Source organism: Pelodiscus sinensis, chromosome 5, assembly GCF_052426305.1.
Source record: "Pelodiscus sinensis isolate ZL-2025 chromosome 5, ASM5242630v1, whole genome shotgun sequence".
Taxonomy (NCBI): domain Eukaryota; kingdom Metazoa; phylum Chordata; order Testudines; family Trionychidae; genus Pelodiscus; species Pelodiscus sinensis.
Window position 1 is genome coordinate 88,824,968 of NC_143056.1, and position 20,481 is coordinate 88,845,448.

General features: G+C 41.4%; 1 protein-coding gene across 3 annotated transcripts in view; it reads right to left on the minus strand.

Moving 5' to 3' along the window:
• The window catches only part of CTTN (cortactin), a 49,775-nt gene that overhangs the window by 19,195 nt on the left and 10,099 nt on the right, over positions 1–20,481 (minus strand). For 2 of the 3 annotated variants that reach the window (XM_006131050.5, XM_089778582.1), the window contains exons 2-7: positions 19,702–19,785; positions 19,175–19,248; positions 10,696–10,825; positions 3,874–3,984; positions 2,158–2,212; positions 743–853 (exon numbers count right to left, since the gene is read on the minus strand). In XM_006131050.5, the coding sequence (XP_006131112.2) occupies positions 743–853; positions 2,158–2,212; positions 3,874–3,984; positions 10,696–10,825; positions 19,175–19,248; positions 19,702–19,785 (565 nt within the window). Of the gene's footprint in view, positions 1–742; positions 854–2,157; positions 2,213–3,873; positions 3,985–10,695; positions 10,826–19,174; positions 19,249–19,701; positions 19,798–20,481 lie in introns of those variants that run through there. The other variant, XM_089778581.1, reaches the window with a different exon arrangement.

Here is a 20,481-nt window from a genome sequence, read left to right on the forward strand (position 1 = left end):
CCACTGTGAGTAATTTTCATCTTTCAAAGTGCTCAGTTATAGCTCGGCATTGACACAGTAAAATCACACTGGAATTCTAAGGCTACATGAAGAGCAGTTTGGTTGTCTTTTTTTTCCTTTAAACTTTGCTAAAAAAAGCTTTGTTACTTCAGGTAAATAATGTAATGCAAATTGGTCAGAAAGTGGGAAGATTTTGAGAAAAAATATTCTCTTTCCTGTAACAATTTTAAACTTTTTTTTAAATCCAATTTTTTTGAACAGCTATAGCAACACTATATTAACTCTAGAAATCCATAAGCATAGCCTAAATTTTAACAGGTGACTTTATTAGAAAAGTCACCCGATAATTAAAATATAAATACTTCACTGCTGTATTTGAGCATTTTTAGGTTTTAATATTGATTGGTGAAAAAAAATTTCAAAGTTGCTAGAAGTGTGGAATTGGGCAGGAGATGGGGAGTTTGGTGAGGGAAACAGTTTGTTGACCAGCTCTGGTTGCAATGCAATTGAAATGTGATATCCTCTTGGAATTCTTGTGCTAGCTAAACTTAAGTGTATGATTTAAACCTCTCTCCTTCAAGAAGATAAAATTTTCAGTAATCTTCATGACTTATCTAGTGAATGTAAAGACACAAAATATATATCAATATTTACCAAAATGAATTATTTCATAAGACTGTTCCTGGTAAATGCACCAGCATCACATCAAAAATAGAAACAAAAAATACATGTGTTGACTAACCTTTCTGAGATTCATGTTTCTCTGTTTTACCCTGGTAATCGAAGCCCACTGCACTCTTGTCTACTCTGTCCGCCTGCACTCCATACTTACCACCAAAACCACTTGAATAATCTGAGTACAGAAATCAAAGCACAATCAAACAAATAAACTCATCACACGTCGCAGTGTTGCAATGCAGAATATCATCTTACTTGGGAAATAGCTACTAACCCACGAAACAAAACTTACTAACACAGCAGGCAAAATTCAGCATAGTATTCTGGCTCATGATGTCACAAGTATGTGTGAATGCTCCCTATTTCTAAATCTGGATGCTGCTAAAACTTCTGCCCAAGGTAATTTTGTGTATAAATTATGCTAGCAGAACCATTCAGCCAGGATATATGGTCCTCATGCATTTAAATTTATCAACAAAATGCTCAATTATTAGATAGTGTTTAGAAAAATTAAACTCAGTACATGCTTAGAATTCTGTTTTACAATTTTTAAGAAATTCAGCGAAGTTCCATATGAGTCCAACAAATCCACCTCTGAGGAGTGGTTTAGTCTGCTCTTTCATTTATAGTTTCCCAACATACAGGAACTATTTATCTTATTAATATTAAAACATGTCAAGATCTCTCCAGCCTTACCGGAAATGAAATACAAGGCTATTACTCTTATTTTAACTTCTAGCATTAGTATGAGGTTCTCGCTCACTTTTGGGGGTGAAGGAACAAAGGACAAGTCAGACCCTTGGAAAAAACCACCGGTTATTTGATTTAGTTAAGGCCAATTGAATAGAGTGGTTTTTCAATCCACTTACTACAAGAGAGTAGTAAATCATTTGGAACCCAGATAATTGGATAGCTGGCAATACAGATTGATGCCCCACTGTGCTAGGAACCTTACAAACAGTGTTTTCTCAACAGCTTCATATACAAGCTATTGCAGTACAGGTTGGACCTCTGAAATCCGATGTTGCTGGATCGGAGAGCCCGAGCGCTTAAGAGTCCAAACCGGCTAGGAGCCCCATCCCCGGGGAGCCCCAGCCTGGCAGGGCAGCAGTGGGATCAGCGAGCCCCGTCTTGGGGAGCCTGGCAGAGCAGGGGTGCAGTGGGGCAGCCAGCAGCAAAAGCGGGGCAGCCGGCAAGCCCCGCCCTGTCATGGGGGCCAGCATGCCAGAGCCCAAGTCCGAGCACTACAGGCTGGAGGCCAATGGCAGTGGGGCCAGAGAGGAGGCAGTCATAGGGAGGGGGAACATCCTGGGAGGCCAGTGGCAGGGGGCCTCCTCGATCCAGGAAATTCCCTCGTTCGGGACGGGTCTGGTCCCGAGGGTGCCGGACAAGGGAGTTCCAACCTGTAGGGTCTTACAACACGTAGCTAATATTAGTAAAAATTATCTGTTTACATACACACATTCACTTCAGCACTACCTTTTTGAGAGGCATGTTTCTCTGTTTTCCCTTGGTATTCGAAACCCACAGCAGACTGTAGGAGAAATAATACAGTAATAAGTATTCCTAAGATAAATTAGACAATAGTAGCAAAATAAACTGCTTCAGCAGAAAAATACTCCTAACAAAATAAATTATAGCTGAGCGATGCTCATGCTCTCTCTTGGTTCTGGATCACAAGTGTCTGTCTAGATCTCTGGGCCAACATTTTCAAAATATTTGGAGGAACAGATTCATTGTTATTTTTTTAATTTTATTTATGGAGATTGCCTATCTCTAGAACTAGAAGGGACCTTGAGAGGTCATTGAGTCCAGTCCCCTTGCCTTCACAGCAGGACCAAGTACCATCCCTGACAAATTTTTGCCCCAAATCCCTAACTGGCCTCTGCAAGGATTGAACTCACAACCCTGGGTTTTAGCAGGCCAATGCTCAAACCACTGAGCTATGCCTCCCCACTTTTTCAGTCACTGCCAAGGCAGATAGTTTCCTGCAATAAATTAGGGTTTTGTCAGGTTTACTGATACAGTACACTGGAGCTTCCACCACTTCCAGCAGGAAGTTATTGCACAGTCTTAGAAAGTTTCCCCAACCTGATATTCATTACTAGCAGTTCAGTTTGGTAGACATCTTGAGCCATGCTAAATTCCTTCCCTCCCTGATGTTCATATTTATGGTCACATAAACATATGTAACTTGGTTAACTGACAAATTTTTAATCTTTTCTTTCAAATCAGGCCTCCTTCCACTTAACTGTGGGTGGAGGGGAGGGGGATTTTTTTTCTTAAAGTATTAATGTCTATACCAGTGTTCTAATTTTTTATTTCCAGGGCAGAATGAATTTTGTTATGTGCACCAATATGGAGAGGATGTATGACACATTACTTCCACATTGTGCACACTACAAAATTCATTTGACACTTGGATGATCTGTGGTGGTGGTGGGGGACTGAGGGGTTCAAAGTGTGGGAGGAGGCTCTGGTTGGGGTATGGGCTCTGGGGTAGGGCTGGGGATGAGGCATTTGGAATACAGGAGGGAGCTCCAGCCTGGAAGCTAAGGGGTTTGGAGTGCAGGAGCGAGCTCAGAGCAGGAGGCTGAGGTGGAGGGGTCTGGGTGGAAATGAGGGTACAAGAGGGGGCTTAGGGTTGGGGTGTGGGATATAGGAAGGAAGTAGGGTGGTGGAGCAGGCTCTGTGCTGGAGCTATGGGTTGCGGTAGTGGGGTCTCTGAGGGAGTTATGGACTTGGAGTGCAAGAGAGGTTTCAGGGTTGGGGTTAAGGAGTGAGGTGCATATCTGGGGCGACTTCCATTTGGTGATGGTGGTGAACAGGTAGTTTCATGTGCTCCTGTGCTCACCTGAAGGCACTGCCCTCTGCAGCTACCATTGGCTGCGATTCCTGGGCTGCCATGGCTGGGCGACGGGCATGCTTTACCTACCCAGCTCTGGCCCATCTCAGCCATAGCAGTTAGTATGCAGCAGCCCTGAGCCGCTGTGCAGGAATTTTTAGACAGCTGAGGGGCCACTGAGGGAACGCTATTCCATACTAACCAAAGTCAGTTTACTGATATGCAGACTGCAATGCTAAAAATGAATGACAGTAATATTTACACTTTCCAGCTGGATAAAACCGATATGCTATGTAAACAGACAGGCGCAGCTGCTGTAGGTAACTACAGTATTATCAGAAATTACCTACCTGGTCAACTCTATCCACTTGCACTCCAAACTTGCCTCCAAAACCTCTTACTGAGTCCACTTGGGAGCAATGTTTAGAAAGCTTAGATTGATATTCGTGGCCAACAGCTGACTGAAATAAAGTTAGAAATCCAAAAACAGATTATTGAATCTAACATTCATAGTAACATACTACACTTAGTAAATCTAAAACCAAAAGTTTAGAAATTAGAGGCCAGGCCTGTTTATAATTATTGTCAGCACCTGTAGCAGTTGCACAGTGAAAGCCATGCATGTTAAAGGATCCAATTCTGCAAAATACCCACAAAGATTCCTCACAGGAATAAGAATCTATAGGATTATGTCATCAAGTTGTCAATATAGTCCTCGGAAACAAAATTATCAAATTTTGGTAAAGATTTTGGTAGCATTGACTGTACAGTACATGTGAGTATGTTTTTCACCCAGGATTTATTAACTGAACCACAGAAGTTGAAAAAGGAAAAATAGTGTACCAAATCTTACTGCCACGATCAAAGGATTTTATTTTATTCAAATAAAATAAAATAAAATAAAATAAAATAAAATAAAATAAAATACAGCTTTCCCAGGGATGGGCCAGGCTCTGGTATTAGGAAGGCAGGATAAGAAGCAATAATTGTGTATGCAGCTATGGCCACACACAGTAGAAAAATTAATCACTACCAACTTAAACACAAGATACTTCTTGAACAAAAGAAACTTTGTAGAATTCTGCACGTTTAAAGCAAAAGACTAACATCAAAGATTGCCTGGACTGAATGCAGTATTCACATCCACCAAACATGAAATTTATTATTGGATAAGAAGAAAATTATTCCAACACAGGCTATGTTGTGATATTTTTTAATAATCATTAATTTAGGAAAACAGGAATAGCAGTTCTCTAAGATAACACCATCCATCGATCCAAAATGTATTCTGATATAAAAATGTACTCTCATACATTATGTTAATTTTAATCAAACATCATTAGCTGCCTCAGCTCACTAGTTTACTATTTGAGCCTTATGCAACTTGAACAATAAAATGTGTTCCTAGGAACCGTATTCTTATTCTTATTACTTCATTACAGTTTACCAAAGAGAAAGGAAAGGAATCAGACTCTATTTACAAACAACACCCAATAGTCTCGCATTTCTGTCTTTGAAAGTAGACAATTTCAGATAAAGACTAACAGTGATCATTTTAGTAAAATCAAAATAATTTCCATTGCAGTATAAAAGGAGGCTGTGCTCCTAATTTCTGAAAGATATTTGACTACTTTAATAAAACTAAAGTAATTGAAGTTGGTTCCTGTGATCTTTGGCACATTTCTGTTTTGTGGTATCAAAAGCTTGAGTTATAGCTATGAATGACTTCTGGCTAGGTCTATCATATACATTAACATTTTAGTTAAATATGCTACAGGACGTTGCTAGACATTCTCTCTTTCCCAAAGTCTGTACCAGAATTAAGAGATTACTCTTAACACTTCCCCACCATTTGCTTTTCGAGTTATCCCTGTTATACAGTACAAAATGGCAAGTGATAGTACAAAGCACATTACATCCCTTATCAGTCAACAGCTTTTTCCAAAGCCTGGTTTTATGACCATTTCCCAGCTTAATGTGTTTTTTCTTTCTCCCTTCCGTTCTAATCAGCCACTGGAATGTGAGCCAGGCATAACATCCTATAGTACAATTATGTTGTGTCAAATTAAAAAGGAACCAGGAGCAATCTTCAAAGACGACAAGAGGGAATGATATTACACACTAGGAAGTGCATCCTACTCTATCTACCTATGAGGCTTCAGATTCTCACTAATATAGTACAGTAATTCCTCATTTAACACGTGCCCGCTTAACATGTTTTCACACTAGCACTTTTTTTTAGGGAACGTTTTTTGAATTGCACAACTATCCCCGGAATAACACGATTTCCCCAGCTGTCCCATTGCCGGTGGCTGCATGGGGCTTCCCCTGCCTCCCTGCAAAGCGGCGGAGGGTTTGCCGCTCGCCGCGCTGTTCCCTGGCGACCCCCCCCCCCCCGCCGGATACAGTGCGGGTCCCGGCAGACCTGTCACAGGGGCATACTCCCAACCTAATCCCCCTCCCTTGTCCTCCCCTTCCCAGAGCCAAACACCTCCCCTCCCTACTGTAACCCAGTCCTCTTTTTCCCTCAACCATATGTCCCGGTCCCACAGACACCACCGCTTGAAACGCAACCCCCACCTTTTCCATTATTTTCAATGGGAAAAATGACCCACGTTTTCACTTAACACGATCATTTTCTGAAATATATCTATAGTGTTAAATGAGGAATTACTGTACTAGTATAACCCCCTCCCCCAAACCCTGCACTCTGTGCCCAAACTCAGTAATTTTGGTCATATGCTGGGGAATGTGACAAGTAGGAAGAGGATTTCAAGTGCCCCTATGCTGAGTGACAGGGCTCTGCAATTACTATTCCAATCTAATGGCTAGAGCTGCTGCCACAGCCCTTCCACAACTCTTCTCCATGTATGAAAGGTCTGCATGCGGCTATGCCACACATTGAGGATCTGCAAGGGCACCAACTGCTCCGTGGGCCCCTGGACAAGGTGCATGAGGGGCAGGGCTCTGTGATCCCAGAAGGGGTGGAGCCTCAAGCAGAAGGGACAGGGACAGATGCCCTGCTCTCCCCAGCACTTTGAGCCACTTAAAGCGCACGATGGCGATTTAAAGGGGCCGGGGCTCTGGCCACTGCTGGTGCAGTAGCAGCTGGGAGCCCCAGGACCCCTTGAAACACTAGGTCCCAGAGCAGTTACCCTCTTTTCCCCACTTCCACCATGAGCAGGCCGAGAAACTATGTTCTGCGGCATAGATCTGTCCAGCTGTGGCTTGCAGTCTATTGTCCAGTGCTTTGGAATGGCAATGGTTTCGCTGCACCAGGCCACTCTGTATCCATGAATCTGTAGCTGAGTGGTGGAAGTGGAGAACTGGTTTTAATTCAGGTGAACATATCCTTATATCAGCAGAACCCTGGCAGCTACATAGTACTTGTGCTTTCGTTTTTGATAGTTTTGAGAACAATCTGCACTGAAAAGTGAGAACATTTGGCCATTAAGAATGCTTAGTTTTTTAATCTCAGCCTACTGGGATATGCAAAAAATATTAAAAATCTCAATTCCCTAATCACCATCTTTCTGCTTTAATATCTCCAGTAGACATATGGAGTATGCTGGACTCTTAAACTTATTTAAAATTATTGAGCATCCCTGATAAACACCAATAGGAAGATGTTAGGTGGAGCTCCCCTAAAAATATCCAGACAGGAATCCTCACAAACATATACATTTCTTAACACTTACCCAAGTTGCTTCCATGAGTCAAGATGACTGATAATATAATACAGAAATGAGACATGCACAGCCCACAACAGAATCCAGTAAACTGCATTTTGCAGTTGGCCTTGTTCTGGGAAGTTTGCTGCTGATTCAGCAAGTCACTAATAGAAGTATCCCAAGCTGAAATCTTTGCAGTATGAAAAGTTCAGAGCTGGCATCAATATCAAACTGGACCCTTAAACGGACACTAGCTCACCAGAAGACTTGACTAGCTAAGCAAAAGGTGAGTTTTGAAAGTACCTCCAGCTGCAAAGAATTATATTCTCAACACATGGAGAAATGAAGCTTTGCTGAATGTACTATTCTGAAGCAATTGTCCTCTTACAAAATGTGGAAATTTGTTATGCTCAGATTAATAAGATGTTACCAAATACTACTGGTTGGACCTCCCTGATCCAGCACTCTCGGGGCCCGAGTGGTCTCAAAGAAGGGATTTTGCCTGACCAGGGGAGGTCTTTTCGGCCTCCTCCCACCCCCCACGGCCTCCCAGCCAGGCTCTGCTTCTTGCCTGGCCTCCTGGTGGACTCCCCATGTGCGACCAGCCCTGCCATGGCAGCCTCAGCCTCGCCAGCCCGCTGTACTGCTGCCGGGAATCCTGTTCTCCACACTCCTCCTGGGCAGACTGCTGCTCAGCCAGGGTTCCCATCCCAGCCAGCCTACCAGGGCAGCACTGGCCCCATTGCTATGGCTCCTGGTCTCACCAGCCCTGCTGCGGCAGCTTTGCAGTCCCACCACCAGGGATCCTGGCCACACTGTGGCAGACCACTGTCTCGCCGGAGCCCACTGGCATTCCAGTCTCCCTGCTGGAGGTTCAGCCGGACTCCTGCGGTAGGGCTCCCAGCTGCAGGGCTCCTGCCTTTGGTCCTCCACCGGGTCTGTCTGGTCCAGCAACATCTGGAATGCCTGCTGGACCACAGATGTTGCTGGACTAGGGAGTCCTGGTTGAGAGAGGTTCAACCTGTCTAAGCAAACTTTGATCTATATGTAAGTTAGACACGTTTTTATAATTCTGATCAACCCAGTGTGTCTCTTCCATGTATCTTGTTGATAACACGGGGTGGCCAGTTTTCAGTTACATTAATTTTTTTAAGGGGGAGGAGGAGATTTTTTCAAAGGAACGCAGGGAATTTATTCACACATCTTTCTATAGATCCGTGAAAGATCTGTCACTAAATCTCCCTCCACTGCTTTGAATGTCTTAAACTGCATGTTTAGCTAGATGTTTCTTTACCTTCTTTATTGAATTAAACTAATTAAATCTGTACACACTCTGTTTTATTTTCATCCATGGCACCACATCAGAATGTAAAGCTTCTCTTCCTATTTCATAACCAAACTCCAAGTGTCAAGTACTCAAATATATCTCTCTGTATCTTTAAAATATTAAAAAGACTGGCTTTAAAAAAAAAAACACAACAACAACTCACTTCCCTTTAACACATGGCAAAGCAGTACTTCGGTAGATTTTAATGAATCCTGGAGCCCTGACACATGCAATTATGTGAACGATCAGTTAGGTCAACATCACACTTATGACATTTAGACTTACGAGCAAAATCCTGGTCCACTGAAGTCCATGGTTAAATTCCCATTGAGTTAAAAGGGAGCAGAATTTCACCTACAGCGAAGAACTAGCCAGATGCTCTTGGAGAGGAAGGGACTGATATTTTAAAGGATAAAAAAATTGTTTGGTATTGCTGTATCATTTTCAAGATCTTTTTGCACCACCATGAATATTGATGAGGCAGACATCCATGATAGTTACAATTTTGCTCTTTTACAAAAAGTTAAGTGTTACAAATACAGCAGTAACTGCAACGTTTATTATTAAGCCCCTCCTCTCTGCTCCTTTCCCCAAAATCCTTGTTTACCACATCCCCTTAAAAGCAGTCTTCGCATCTTTGTATTTAATGATTTCAGTTAGAAACCTAAATGGATGAGGGGAGGCATTAGTAGCCAGCATTAGAGGGCTTGGAGCTTACACAGTAGACTTAATCATTTAACCCAATAATTCTCTCACTCTAGTTCTCCATCATTTTGTACTGGCCTATTTTAAGAGTCCATGAGAAGTATTTAGCAAATTTCTGTGAAAGAAACCTACCAAAATCTGATGAATGCCTTGGAAACTATCTTGCTATGTACTGAGAAAAATTAGTTAAGCAAAAAACTAATATGTAGTCTTATTTAAGACTCAATATTTTAGCTCCAATTTTCTTATAGTACACTATTGTGCTGCAATGATATTATGAGTTGGATAAGTAATGGGAGCAGATGAACAATCAGAACAACTTCTGGTCAGCATCTTTTAATATGAATACAATCAGTATACACATAGCTATTTAAAAAACCTAGTGTTCATTAGCATTTATTCTTTGCATTGACATTGACAGATATTTTCCACATTGAATTAATAATTTATAATTCAAAGACTGCAACTACTGTCTGCCTAAAATACAAAACAATATTTTGGATAACTGAGTTATTTCTCAGTGCTCACTTTTTCATGTTTTTTTGAAGTGAGAGCTGCATTCTAATTGAAGAAAAGAAATGCATATATTTGTTCTTAGGCAGTCTCAAGTACAGAGAATTGATGCAGCAAATGAAATAGAAAATGGATTTATTCTTATCTAGGTACTTTCTTAATATAAAAGAGTATATTTAGAAATCTAAACATTAATTGAAGGAGAAAAACCACTAATAAGCTCATGACACAAGCAAGTAAATCATGTCTAAAAATCACAAGACCAGGAAGTTGTATGGGGCATCAGTTCTCAAAAAAAGCTTTCCTTTGTCACTCGTAGATAACCCATTAACTCCTGGAGTATAACAGACATAGATCTTGATCCCATACAGCCTACATCCATAGCAAGATTTTACAAGTATAACTAGGGTTAGTGGTTTGGTATTTTGCAGAGTTATGTCAGCAAAAGCCCTAGTAAGTAGGGATGTGAATGTTTAACCGGTGGAGGCTGCTCTAGTCTCCTGAGGCCTGCTGTAGGCAGGAGGCACTCCAGTCCTGCCAGAGCAGCCCTGGTCTGCAGTATGTGTGTGCGCGGGGGGGCTGCCTGCTCACCCTGTTTAATTGGTTAAATCAGTTAAACTTAATGTTTAAACTGGTTAACTAAGTAAACAGAATTTTACATCTCTATTAATAAGGATACATTTATGCAGAACACAATGGTTTATACTGCCATAAGTTATTTTGATTCCTACAATGGAATAATCTATAGTAGTATGAACACTTTTATACAAGTATAACTGCACCTACACTAGAGAGTGTACACTTTTACTGTATTGATGTAGCTCAAGCAGCAAACTTTTATAATAGATATGCCTAATTCACAAAAGTAATCTCATACCACTGGCATCAGTACTTACTTAAGATGAGTAAGGCTTGCGGCATGAGACGTATCTCCTGAGAAGACAATTTACACTTACTTTATCCATACGGTCTTGTTCCACACCGAACTTCCCTCCATAGCCACGGGAAGCTTTTGGTCCTGTTTCAAGCTCTTTCTCCTTGAGGCTCTGATGTTCTTGGAACACATTCTCTCTCAGCTGGTGAATGCTTTAAAACAGAGAATCCACTAGTTATATAATAAATTTGGTAGACATGAGTAAAATTAAGACTTCCTCAGAGCCAAAACTTTCTACCTGATGTGCTAATTTTGCACCCAAAAACCTGATCTTAACTTTAGGTTTAGATAGAAGATAAATGTTGGCAATTGGACAATATACGCTTCATTTTAATCCTTCAGTACACTAAATCCTTTAGGTATGGTTTTAAGAACTACGACATTCATTTCATTGTGAAATCTGTTTTCAAAAATCAAAAACCCCAGAACAAACCTCAACCTTTAAAGATACACCATCCTCCATATGGGCTAGTTTGCTATTTGATATTAATCCTAAAGAGTTAGTTTCCTAGTTACCAAAAATGTTTTTGTAAACCTAGTGAGGTATTTATAAGGCCCTCATCACTGTAGCATTTTCTCTTCCCCTCTTCATGCCTTTCTTGCTAGTTCTCCCCTACTGTGTGTGTTTTTGGAAGGGTGAGAGAGAGGAAGAATGGAGGGGAAAACAGATTGTAAGCTTTTCAGGGCAGGGAGCATCTCTTACAGTGTGTTTGTACCATACCTACAATGGGGCCCTAATCCCAACTGTAGTAAAATATAGTAAAGACTATGTGTGCTTCTTCCCCCTTCCATTACTTAAGCTTGAAACAGCACATATCATTTAGCTAATTGCACATGTTTTAGAAGCTGTAGTAAAAAGGGGAACTAGCTGTTTAGACCCATTTCTCAAGGACTGGAGTACACGTATTACTTGAGTTAGGGAAATTTGCTAATTGCTATTGCTTAAGTAAGCTATACTGGTGGTTGTTACTGAATGGAATAGAGTTGAAATATGCTAACCAATAACGCGGCAACACGAAGCTAAGGTAACAAATCAAGATGTGCCAAGTTAGATAAGAAAGTTAAAGAAAGTATAAAAAAGGATGCTTAGCCAACGCTCAGGGTCAGCTTTGCTTTGAGCAATAGCTCCTTGGCTGACCATTGCTTGCAACCAATAAACTTGAGTTGGACCCAGCCTGAAAGTGTGACTCTCTTCTTGGGGTAAATCAGACTAGCCTCCAAGGGGACGAAACCAGCAATTTATGCAACAAATTGGCGACCACGAAGGGACTTCCCTTGGACTACTCCGGAGTCGGACGACAAGATTCGCTGTAGGTGACCGTGAAGTGCGCACCGGACTGTTTGAGTCCGTCACGGCACCGAAAGCGTGAGTCGGGACATCCGGAAAGTTAAAGGAGTCTCTATTGAATGAGTCACACGAGGCTGTCAGGTCCGAAGAAAAGAGGAAGGCGCCGGGGTATAGACGGAGTGAGTATACCTATTCCTGTGTTCTTGTAGATATTGATCTGTAAGTTTGCACTCAGCACAGAGGTCTGAGTATTTGTTTGTCCCCCGGGGGCGTTGCGTTCAGCACATAGGTCTGAACATTGGAAAGAACACAATATTGTGGAATTGGGTCGCACCCAAATGGTAAAAACTTCTATAAGCCCCAGAAGGAACACCACGAACCCGTGGGTTGCGTGGGGAAGTTATGAGGAGTTAGGAAAACTCCAGTGGATTGCTTTTGTTTTTAGTAGGAGTACTCTTGTTCTTTGTTTTAAATGACTTGTTGGAAACCTAAATTGTGAAACCACAGGTTTGTGTGTAAGAATGACTGTCGCTGACCAGGTCTGAGACTTAAGCTGACTCCAGCCGCCCCAAGAATCCTGCAAGGGGAAACCCGATGACCAGGCTTTCTTGATTGCAAGGGGGGTCAGCCGAACCTCGTGACCCAGCGAGTCTCCAAGCCCCCTGTTTGTCTATATTTGTTGCTGTCTGATAGACCTGTCTTAAGTGTCACGGTTCCACAAGGGCACACCGGTGTCTCTAGTGAGGCAGCCAAGCGCTGGACCCTCTCTGAGTTCGGACGCTAAAAGCTGGTGTGGTGTCATTCTATCGACATGCGGAGCCGTGGTAAAAGCGAGTTGACTGTGTGTGTGTGTGTGTGTGTGTGTAATAAATATATAGACATGAGTCCAGGTCGCTCCCGGGTAGAAAACTCCGTAACCCCATTGGGATGCATGTTGCGCAATTTCAGTAAATTTAAGGGTGATTTTGGGATTAAAATGACAAAGGATTATTTAATCAAGTTCTGTCAGCTAGAGAGGCCAACCTTTGGGATAGGCTGGCTAGATACAGAGTCTTTTAATGTAAATCTAGTTGCCTCTGTGCATAGTATTGTTACTCGAGATAGGCACTGAGATTAGTTCCCATATATTAATTGTTGGTTGAATCACATGCAGAGGCGACCTGCGTGGCTGCTGAAGTGTAGTATAGGAGCTTGTAGAGTTATGATAGCAAAAACTAAGGCCACGGGAGGCAAGAGAGCGTGCCCCAAGGTTTTAAATGATTCTGTAGTGAAGTTGATCTGACTCAAGGCAGGCGTAGAAAAACTCCCATGGTGGAGCAACATGAGGAGGGGAAGGAAGAAGGCGAAGCAAGCTACCTGTATGTAAACCCCTCCTCACGAAGATTAGAGATAATATGCTGGAGCATGCCTTTGTTGTTTCATCTGCATGCCCAGTTGCCTAACTAGGGCGAGATATGCTAACTAAGCTGCAGGCTGAAATTTTCTTCCGTGGTGATCGGATTGTAGTGCAGCTGCCAGTGAAACGGGGCTCTTCCCCCTTTAACACCCCGGTTTTAGGAGTACGCAAAGCAGATGGCACCTCGTATAGATTAGTGCGGGACCTGAAGGCTGTAAATAAGAAGGTTCTTGTGGATCACCCTATGGTCCCAAATCCACACACCAGTGTAACACAAGTTCTGGCAGATGCAAAGGTGTTCTCAGTGTTAGATTTAAAAGATGCTTTCTTCTCTATCCTTTTGCATAAAGACAGTTAGAAACTATTTGCCTTTGAGTGGGAGGACCCACATACCCATGACAAAACTCAGTTGTTGTGGACTGTGTTGCCCCAGGGTTTTGTATCAGCTCCCCCATGTCTTTGAGATCGCATTGCAGAAAGACTTAGAAAACTAGAAAAGGGCAATGGAGTCCCTGTTGGATGCCCTAGGAAAAAAGGAGATATAAAGTCTCACAAGAAAAAGCCCCAGCCAAAGGTCACCTTCTTAGGCTATGAGATTAAAAAGAGAGTGCGAGCTTTGAGCAAGGATCGAATCCAAGCAACTTCAGGAAATTCTCAAGCCCTTCTTAGCAAATAGATAACGACAGCCTCTCTGGCTGGAATCGCAGGCAACCCAAGGATGTTTCACAACACATGAGTAGGGGCCGTCCAAAAAAAAAAAAAAAAAAAAAAAAAAAAAAGTTAAAACCTTTCCCTCACACGCCGTTATAATTAGTTCGAGGGCGTGGGGGAAGGTAACTTAAAAGCCACCCAAATATCAACCAGTAGAAATTGAATGTGAAGATGTAATCACTAAAAACTAAATCTGCCCTAACAAGGAGACACATTCTGCAACATAAATCTCCTTACAGAGCATGAGCAAGTGATCCACCCCAGAGTCAGCAGCATAGATCAACTGCTGCAGCCTGGACGTTATAAAAACCTTATACTGAAAAGAATTAGGAGGTGTGGGGGCTAATTGGAAAGCCCACTCTCCTTACCAAATTAATGCTAGACAAATCTGTGTAATTAAGAAAAGTCATTTAGCAGGATCAAGACAGATCATAAGATAAAAAAAAAAAAAAAAAAAGCCCGGTCTGCAATACAAGAGGGAAACTGAACCATGCCATTGTTGGGGAGGGCTAGCAACTCTAAGGTAATTCAAGGGAGTGGAAGGTCACGAGTACCGATGAAGCGCTCTTGTTCTCAGAAAGTTGCAGCTCACTCGTACATGAAAGTGGTAAGGAACTAGCTGTAACCGGTTCCCCTAACAGATCTTAGGCAGTATTTTAAGTTATAATAGGCCACCCCGATGGGGGAGAAATGTTTTCTTGTCTTTCAGATCATCAGAAAGCACTGGTGCCAGTTGAAGAAAAACAACAACAACAACAAAACCATGGTTCTGTGTCATGACATAATAAGTTTGTGTTCTGTCCAAGTTTGTCTTGTATGTCGTAATTGTAATACGTATTGCAAATGATGTGTATAGAAAATTGTTTAGGCTAGGAGAATGTTAACAATGTCTCCACAGGTGAACAAAAAGAACTGGAAGGAAGCAAAGAGTGCATCACGTGAACAGAAGGATGGGAGATGGGTACTAGCCCCTTCCCACCAGACTGGTTTGGTTTTGCTTTAATGAATGGCCACTGCTAACTTGCCCTCATTTGGATATCATCAACCAGGACTTTAAGGACAAAATAGAGCCTCCCAATTGTGCATCATGCCCTGAACAGGCCCCTGTCCCAGAACCAGGACAACTGTCACTGATCCTTACCTTGATGATGTTCCACACTGGTACAGACCAGCTGTGTGCTAGACTGGCTAATCAGATTGGCAAATGCCTGAGTAGGCAATGACAAGGCTTAGCAGATACCATCGCAGATTGGTTTGAGCCTGGAAACTCTGTCAGCAACACTTATGTCAAAGCCCAGAAATTGTATGAAAATCCAGGCTTGTAAATGCAGTAATATCCAGTGCCCGTGAAGGCCTACACACCAGCCAAGCTAATCAATTGATCCTAAATAGTTTGAAGGATCTGTCCAGCTCTGTGTCTACTTCACTAGACCTAACCCGATGTTTGGACTGGAGATTATCTCCCCTGTGCCTACCCATGGGAGTGGGGAAAGAAAGAATCCATGAGGACCCAAAGGCCCACCTGGACAGGGCATAGTACAACCGTTTGTTTTTGGCCTCTCTGGGGATTCCTCACTCAGATCAGATCAGAATAGTAACCTCCCTGCCTGTACCAAAGCAGGGGCATATAGATAAAATAAGAAGCATTGTTTATTCTGAAGGTGTGGGAGCCTCCCTATACCCAGGGATTGTTGCACCCACTTTGATAAGGAAATTTTATGTATCTGCCCATTTAACATCATGACGAATCTGCCTAGGTTTGATGTGGTTGTCTCAGAGAAACAAATGAACATCGAGCTGGTCCAAATGAACGGTACCTACTGGTGTTTGACTACCCAGACAGATCACTCCATCCTGCCCCTCTATATATCCGTCTGTGTGCATAACAGTCCCTCATCAAGCGGCCTGAGATGCTGAGTGGCACGGCGGAAGTAAGTACCAAGAGGAGGGTTTACTGGCCCTGCAGGCAAAGATCAAGAAGTTGGTGGCCAATGCCCAAAGATATATCGGGGCTGGCCGTCTGAGGTACGCACAGATGGGGAAACACCGTGGACCATGCCAAACACCTATCTCTGCAGCACTCAACCAGGCAGTAGAGGTCAAACCTATAATCATGGGCAGCGCCAGTAAGGCGACGAAATATCTTGGGAATGGATTTGAATAGTGTTTGCCAAATTATGTGAGGAGTTTTGATTTTAACATTTATAATAATGTTAGTGCTGTACCGGCACTTCCAGAGTAAATTAAAACCCCTTAAATTGTTGTATTTAACCTAGTAGATTAAGAAGAACCCCAAAGTCAAGAGAAAAGAACTATAGGAGTAAACTGAGGCAGTCCATGGTATCTTGCTGAGGACTGACAAACTCAAATCATTAAGTCAGCCTGAGAAGCATATGCTACAGCAGTTACTGTGACCCTGGTTCCCCTGGCAACCACATGCCAAAAAAGGCCTCACTTTGATAAGGCCGGTGTCAAACAACCGCGCGGGATTGTTTTTACGGTGTGCTTCATTCCTAGGAAATAACCTTGGTTCTAAAAGAGCTAGCTGGCTTTTGGCTCAGAGAATACTCTTATGTCCATCAGCGAAAGACCACTCTAGAAAGACCTTTACCAAGTTTTCCTAACCACCAACACCGCTGTGAAGTGCCAAGAACTGACTGTTGGCCAAAGCTTCTCACTGCAAAAAGATCCTTCCATCTCAAAATGATCCTACCCCGACTGCTGATAAGCCTCTCTCTTCTGGTCCTGCTTTCCCACCTGTTGGATACCAGAAGAACCAAAATAAAATATTACAGGGTGATGTGCTAGTAACCTCTCCCCTGCATGCAAAGAAAAAGAGGAAAACTCAGCTTCTAGGACACCGCCAAAGCCCAAAGATTTCTGACTACAAAAAGACTAAAACTGAAAATTAGTAAGAAGAACATGAACACGAATCTTATTGTGCTATGTTGGTACACATTCCTCTTTAGTTCTGTTTTGTTACAATAATGTTATGCTTATTGCCTTGTCTAGCACCATGTCTTATAGCTCTTGTACAGCGGACTGTGCAGTCAGTTGTAAAACGTGAAATGTACATTACCAGAAACTAGCAATGGCTGAAACAGATTAAGTATAATTCGAAGAAAGCATCTTGAGGAGGGAATTGTAGTAAAATATAGTAAAGACTATGTGTGCTTCTTCCCCCTTCCATTACTTAAGCTTGAAACAGCACATATCATTTAGCTAATTGCACATGTTTTAGAAGCTGTAGTAAAAAGGGGAACTAGCTGTTTAGACCCATTTCTCAAGGACTGGAGTACACGTATTACTTGAGTTAGGGAAATTTGCTAATTGCTATTGCTTAAGTAAGCTATACTGGTGGTTGTTACTGAATGGAATAGAGTTGAAATATGCTAACCAATAACGCGGCAACACGAAGCTAAGGTAACAAATCAAGATGTGCCAAGTTAGATAAGAAAGTTAAAGAAAGTATAAAAAAGGATGCTTAGCCAACGCTCAGGGTCAGCTTTGCTTTGAGCAATAGCTCCTTGGCTGACCATTGCTTGCAACCAATAAACTTGAGTTGGACCCAGCCTGAAAGTGTGACTCTCTTCTTGGGGTAAATCAGACTAGCCTCCAAGGGGACGAAACCAGCAATTTATGCAACACAACTGAGACTTTTGAACATTATCCTAATATAAAACAGGGAGGAATTACAAGTAGGCTGATTTTCATTCCCCTCTGACAAGCTTTCTCTGGAAATAGGAAAAGAGGTTGGATATAGGGGAAAACTAGTGGCCTGTGCTTGAAGACACTTCCCATGAGTTTAAAACTACCTGAAGAACAACTACTGAATACTTAGCCTTTAAATATCAGCAATGTACTCCAGAGAGTAAAATCAATTCCTGAAGTAAACAGAATGGCCATAGAGGGCTCAGACCATCTAGCCCAGAATCCTGCCTTCCTATGGTGGCCAATGCCAGATGCTTCAAGGGAATGAACAGAACTGGGCAATTATCAAGTTATTCATCCCGTTGTCCAATCCCAGCTTTTATTAATTAGAGGCTTACGACACCCAGAGCATGGGGTTGAATCCCTGATTACCTTGGCTAATAGTTATAGTTCAAGCTCTCGCAACACTCCTTGGCAAGGAGTTCCATAAGCTGACTGTGCATTTCTTTTTGTTGCAACCCTGCTTCCTATTAAATGGATGATCTCTGATTCCTATGTTATGTGACTTAAACAAGACTTCCTTCTTCACTTTCTCCATACCATTCATGATTTTATAAACCCTATCCTTTTCCCAATGGTTCCTTACATCGTTGGCTTTTTTCATTGCTTCTACTCATTCAGTAGATTTTTTTTGCTCAGGATAGGCCACTTTACTATTAAAAATGTCACATACTTCACTAGTTCCCTATTTTTAGCATTTATGACATTTAACACATTCAGAGAACAATGGATACCTACATACTAAAATGACTGAACAGCTAGAACACTCTTTAGCTTTCAAAAGCTGAAGTCAATTCTGAGACTAAAATTTCAAGCATGGTTGTAAAAATACCATGCCATTTAAACAAGCTTGTGAACTAATGGTCCATAGTGACACATACATTTTCTGATAAAACCTAAAATATTGTTACAAAATATTTTGGCATGTCAGAATTTTTAGAAGTTAGACAATTTTTAAGTCAATTCTAGGAATATATGGTCTGAAACTATCCCAGAAAAAGGAGCTGTATGATCAACCTGCCTCAAAATTTCCATGTCACGTGGAGACACACATCTTTTCATGTGAACACAACTGACCTCCAAAGTGTAACTGTGAATATTACAAACCTGCAGCCAGAAAGCAAGACTTTGTATGTGCCTGCAGACACAACCAGGCAAGAAGAAGAATGTTTTCAGCAAAGAAAACACTGTAATATCAAATCTTATCTTACTTTACAACTAGAGATGCTGACAGCCATAAGAGGCTGACAACTTTGGAAAGGATTTCTGTAACCAATGCTGTATAAAGAGTCTCTTAAATTTTATCCACAAAGATGTAAATTACTAAGAATCTGAATTTATCAAAAATTGCCTACATTAACAGTCAACAAGGATTCAAGAGAAGAGCTAGTTTACTTGATGTGTTCTTGATGTCCCGATCCTTGCACAGTTTTAGCACCCCAGCGCTGTTCTTTCTCACTCACGTCATTCTGTCAAAGATATGTAATAAGTTAAAACTACTACATTTTAACCCAAGATATCAGAGCTTCAGCATTTTGAAGGTTTTAAGGTTCTGTCATGCCACTGAAATTAGAAAGATTAGGCAATAACCTCATTGTCCTATTCACCAGTTTCTTCTACAATCACCTCCCTTTTCTATCATCACCAATTAATAGAATATACTCCCAGTTCAAAATCATTACGTCTTCATATAAACCCTTCTCTTTTTTCCTTCAAATGCCCAGCTAACAAAAGCAATTTAATCAATCGCGCGCACACGCACACACAAAATAGGATCCTAGTTATTCTTTCCTACAGGCTGCGAAGTATTTCCCATATATTCTGCATATACTCTTCCATATACTTAGCCTGTAGCTCTTCAGAGCAGAAACTATCTTCACTGTACTATGTAGCACTGCTTAAATAACATTTGAGAACCATACCACAAAATCAGGATCTGTCTCCCAGTCATCAGCTCCATCATTCTGGCTGACCGAAATGGTGTGACCTGCAGTAGCCTTCCACATCTGAAACACCATCAAAGGAACTATTGTCACACTGGAATTACATTTAACTTAATTTCAGAGAACTAGTCCAATATTTCTAATATACTAGAGAAGTAAATTATTTAACTAGACAACATTTATAATATTAGCAATTACAGAGGATGTGGTTACTAATATCAGTCTAGTTGGCAAAAGCAAAGGGACAACAGATAACTCCCTGTGGTTTTTCCAAGCATTATAAAAAGGCCAGAAATAATCATTGGCATTGTTTCAAAGAGACTAAGGAAGTTCCTTCTGGTAAAAGTCAATGTGTGTGCGCTTGCTTTATATATTAGTAATACATGATAAACCACTACTATTGGTAAGCTCTGTTCAAATAGATCTTATTAAAGTTTGCTTCACACGAAAAACAAAAAAAATAACCCTTTTAACAGTCTGATCCCATACTTATGTCTTAAAAGCAACATTTTTTCTAGCATTTAGTAATGAGGAAACAGAAATTGCTAAATATTATAATCTCTAGGTTTCTTTCATGTTTCACATTGAGATTCAGATATCAAGTATTATGAAAACTATGCACAATTTAAAATGTTTGTCTACCATTTTGATTTAGTAGGCATTGGTCACTTGCATGCAATACTAGCACACAAATGACATTTTTAAATATCATATAATATGTACATCTCTTACATTACTCCTCTGTTTGCATATTATTTC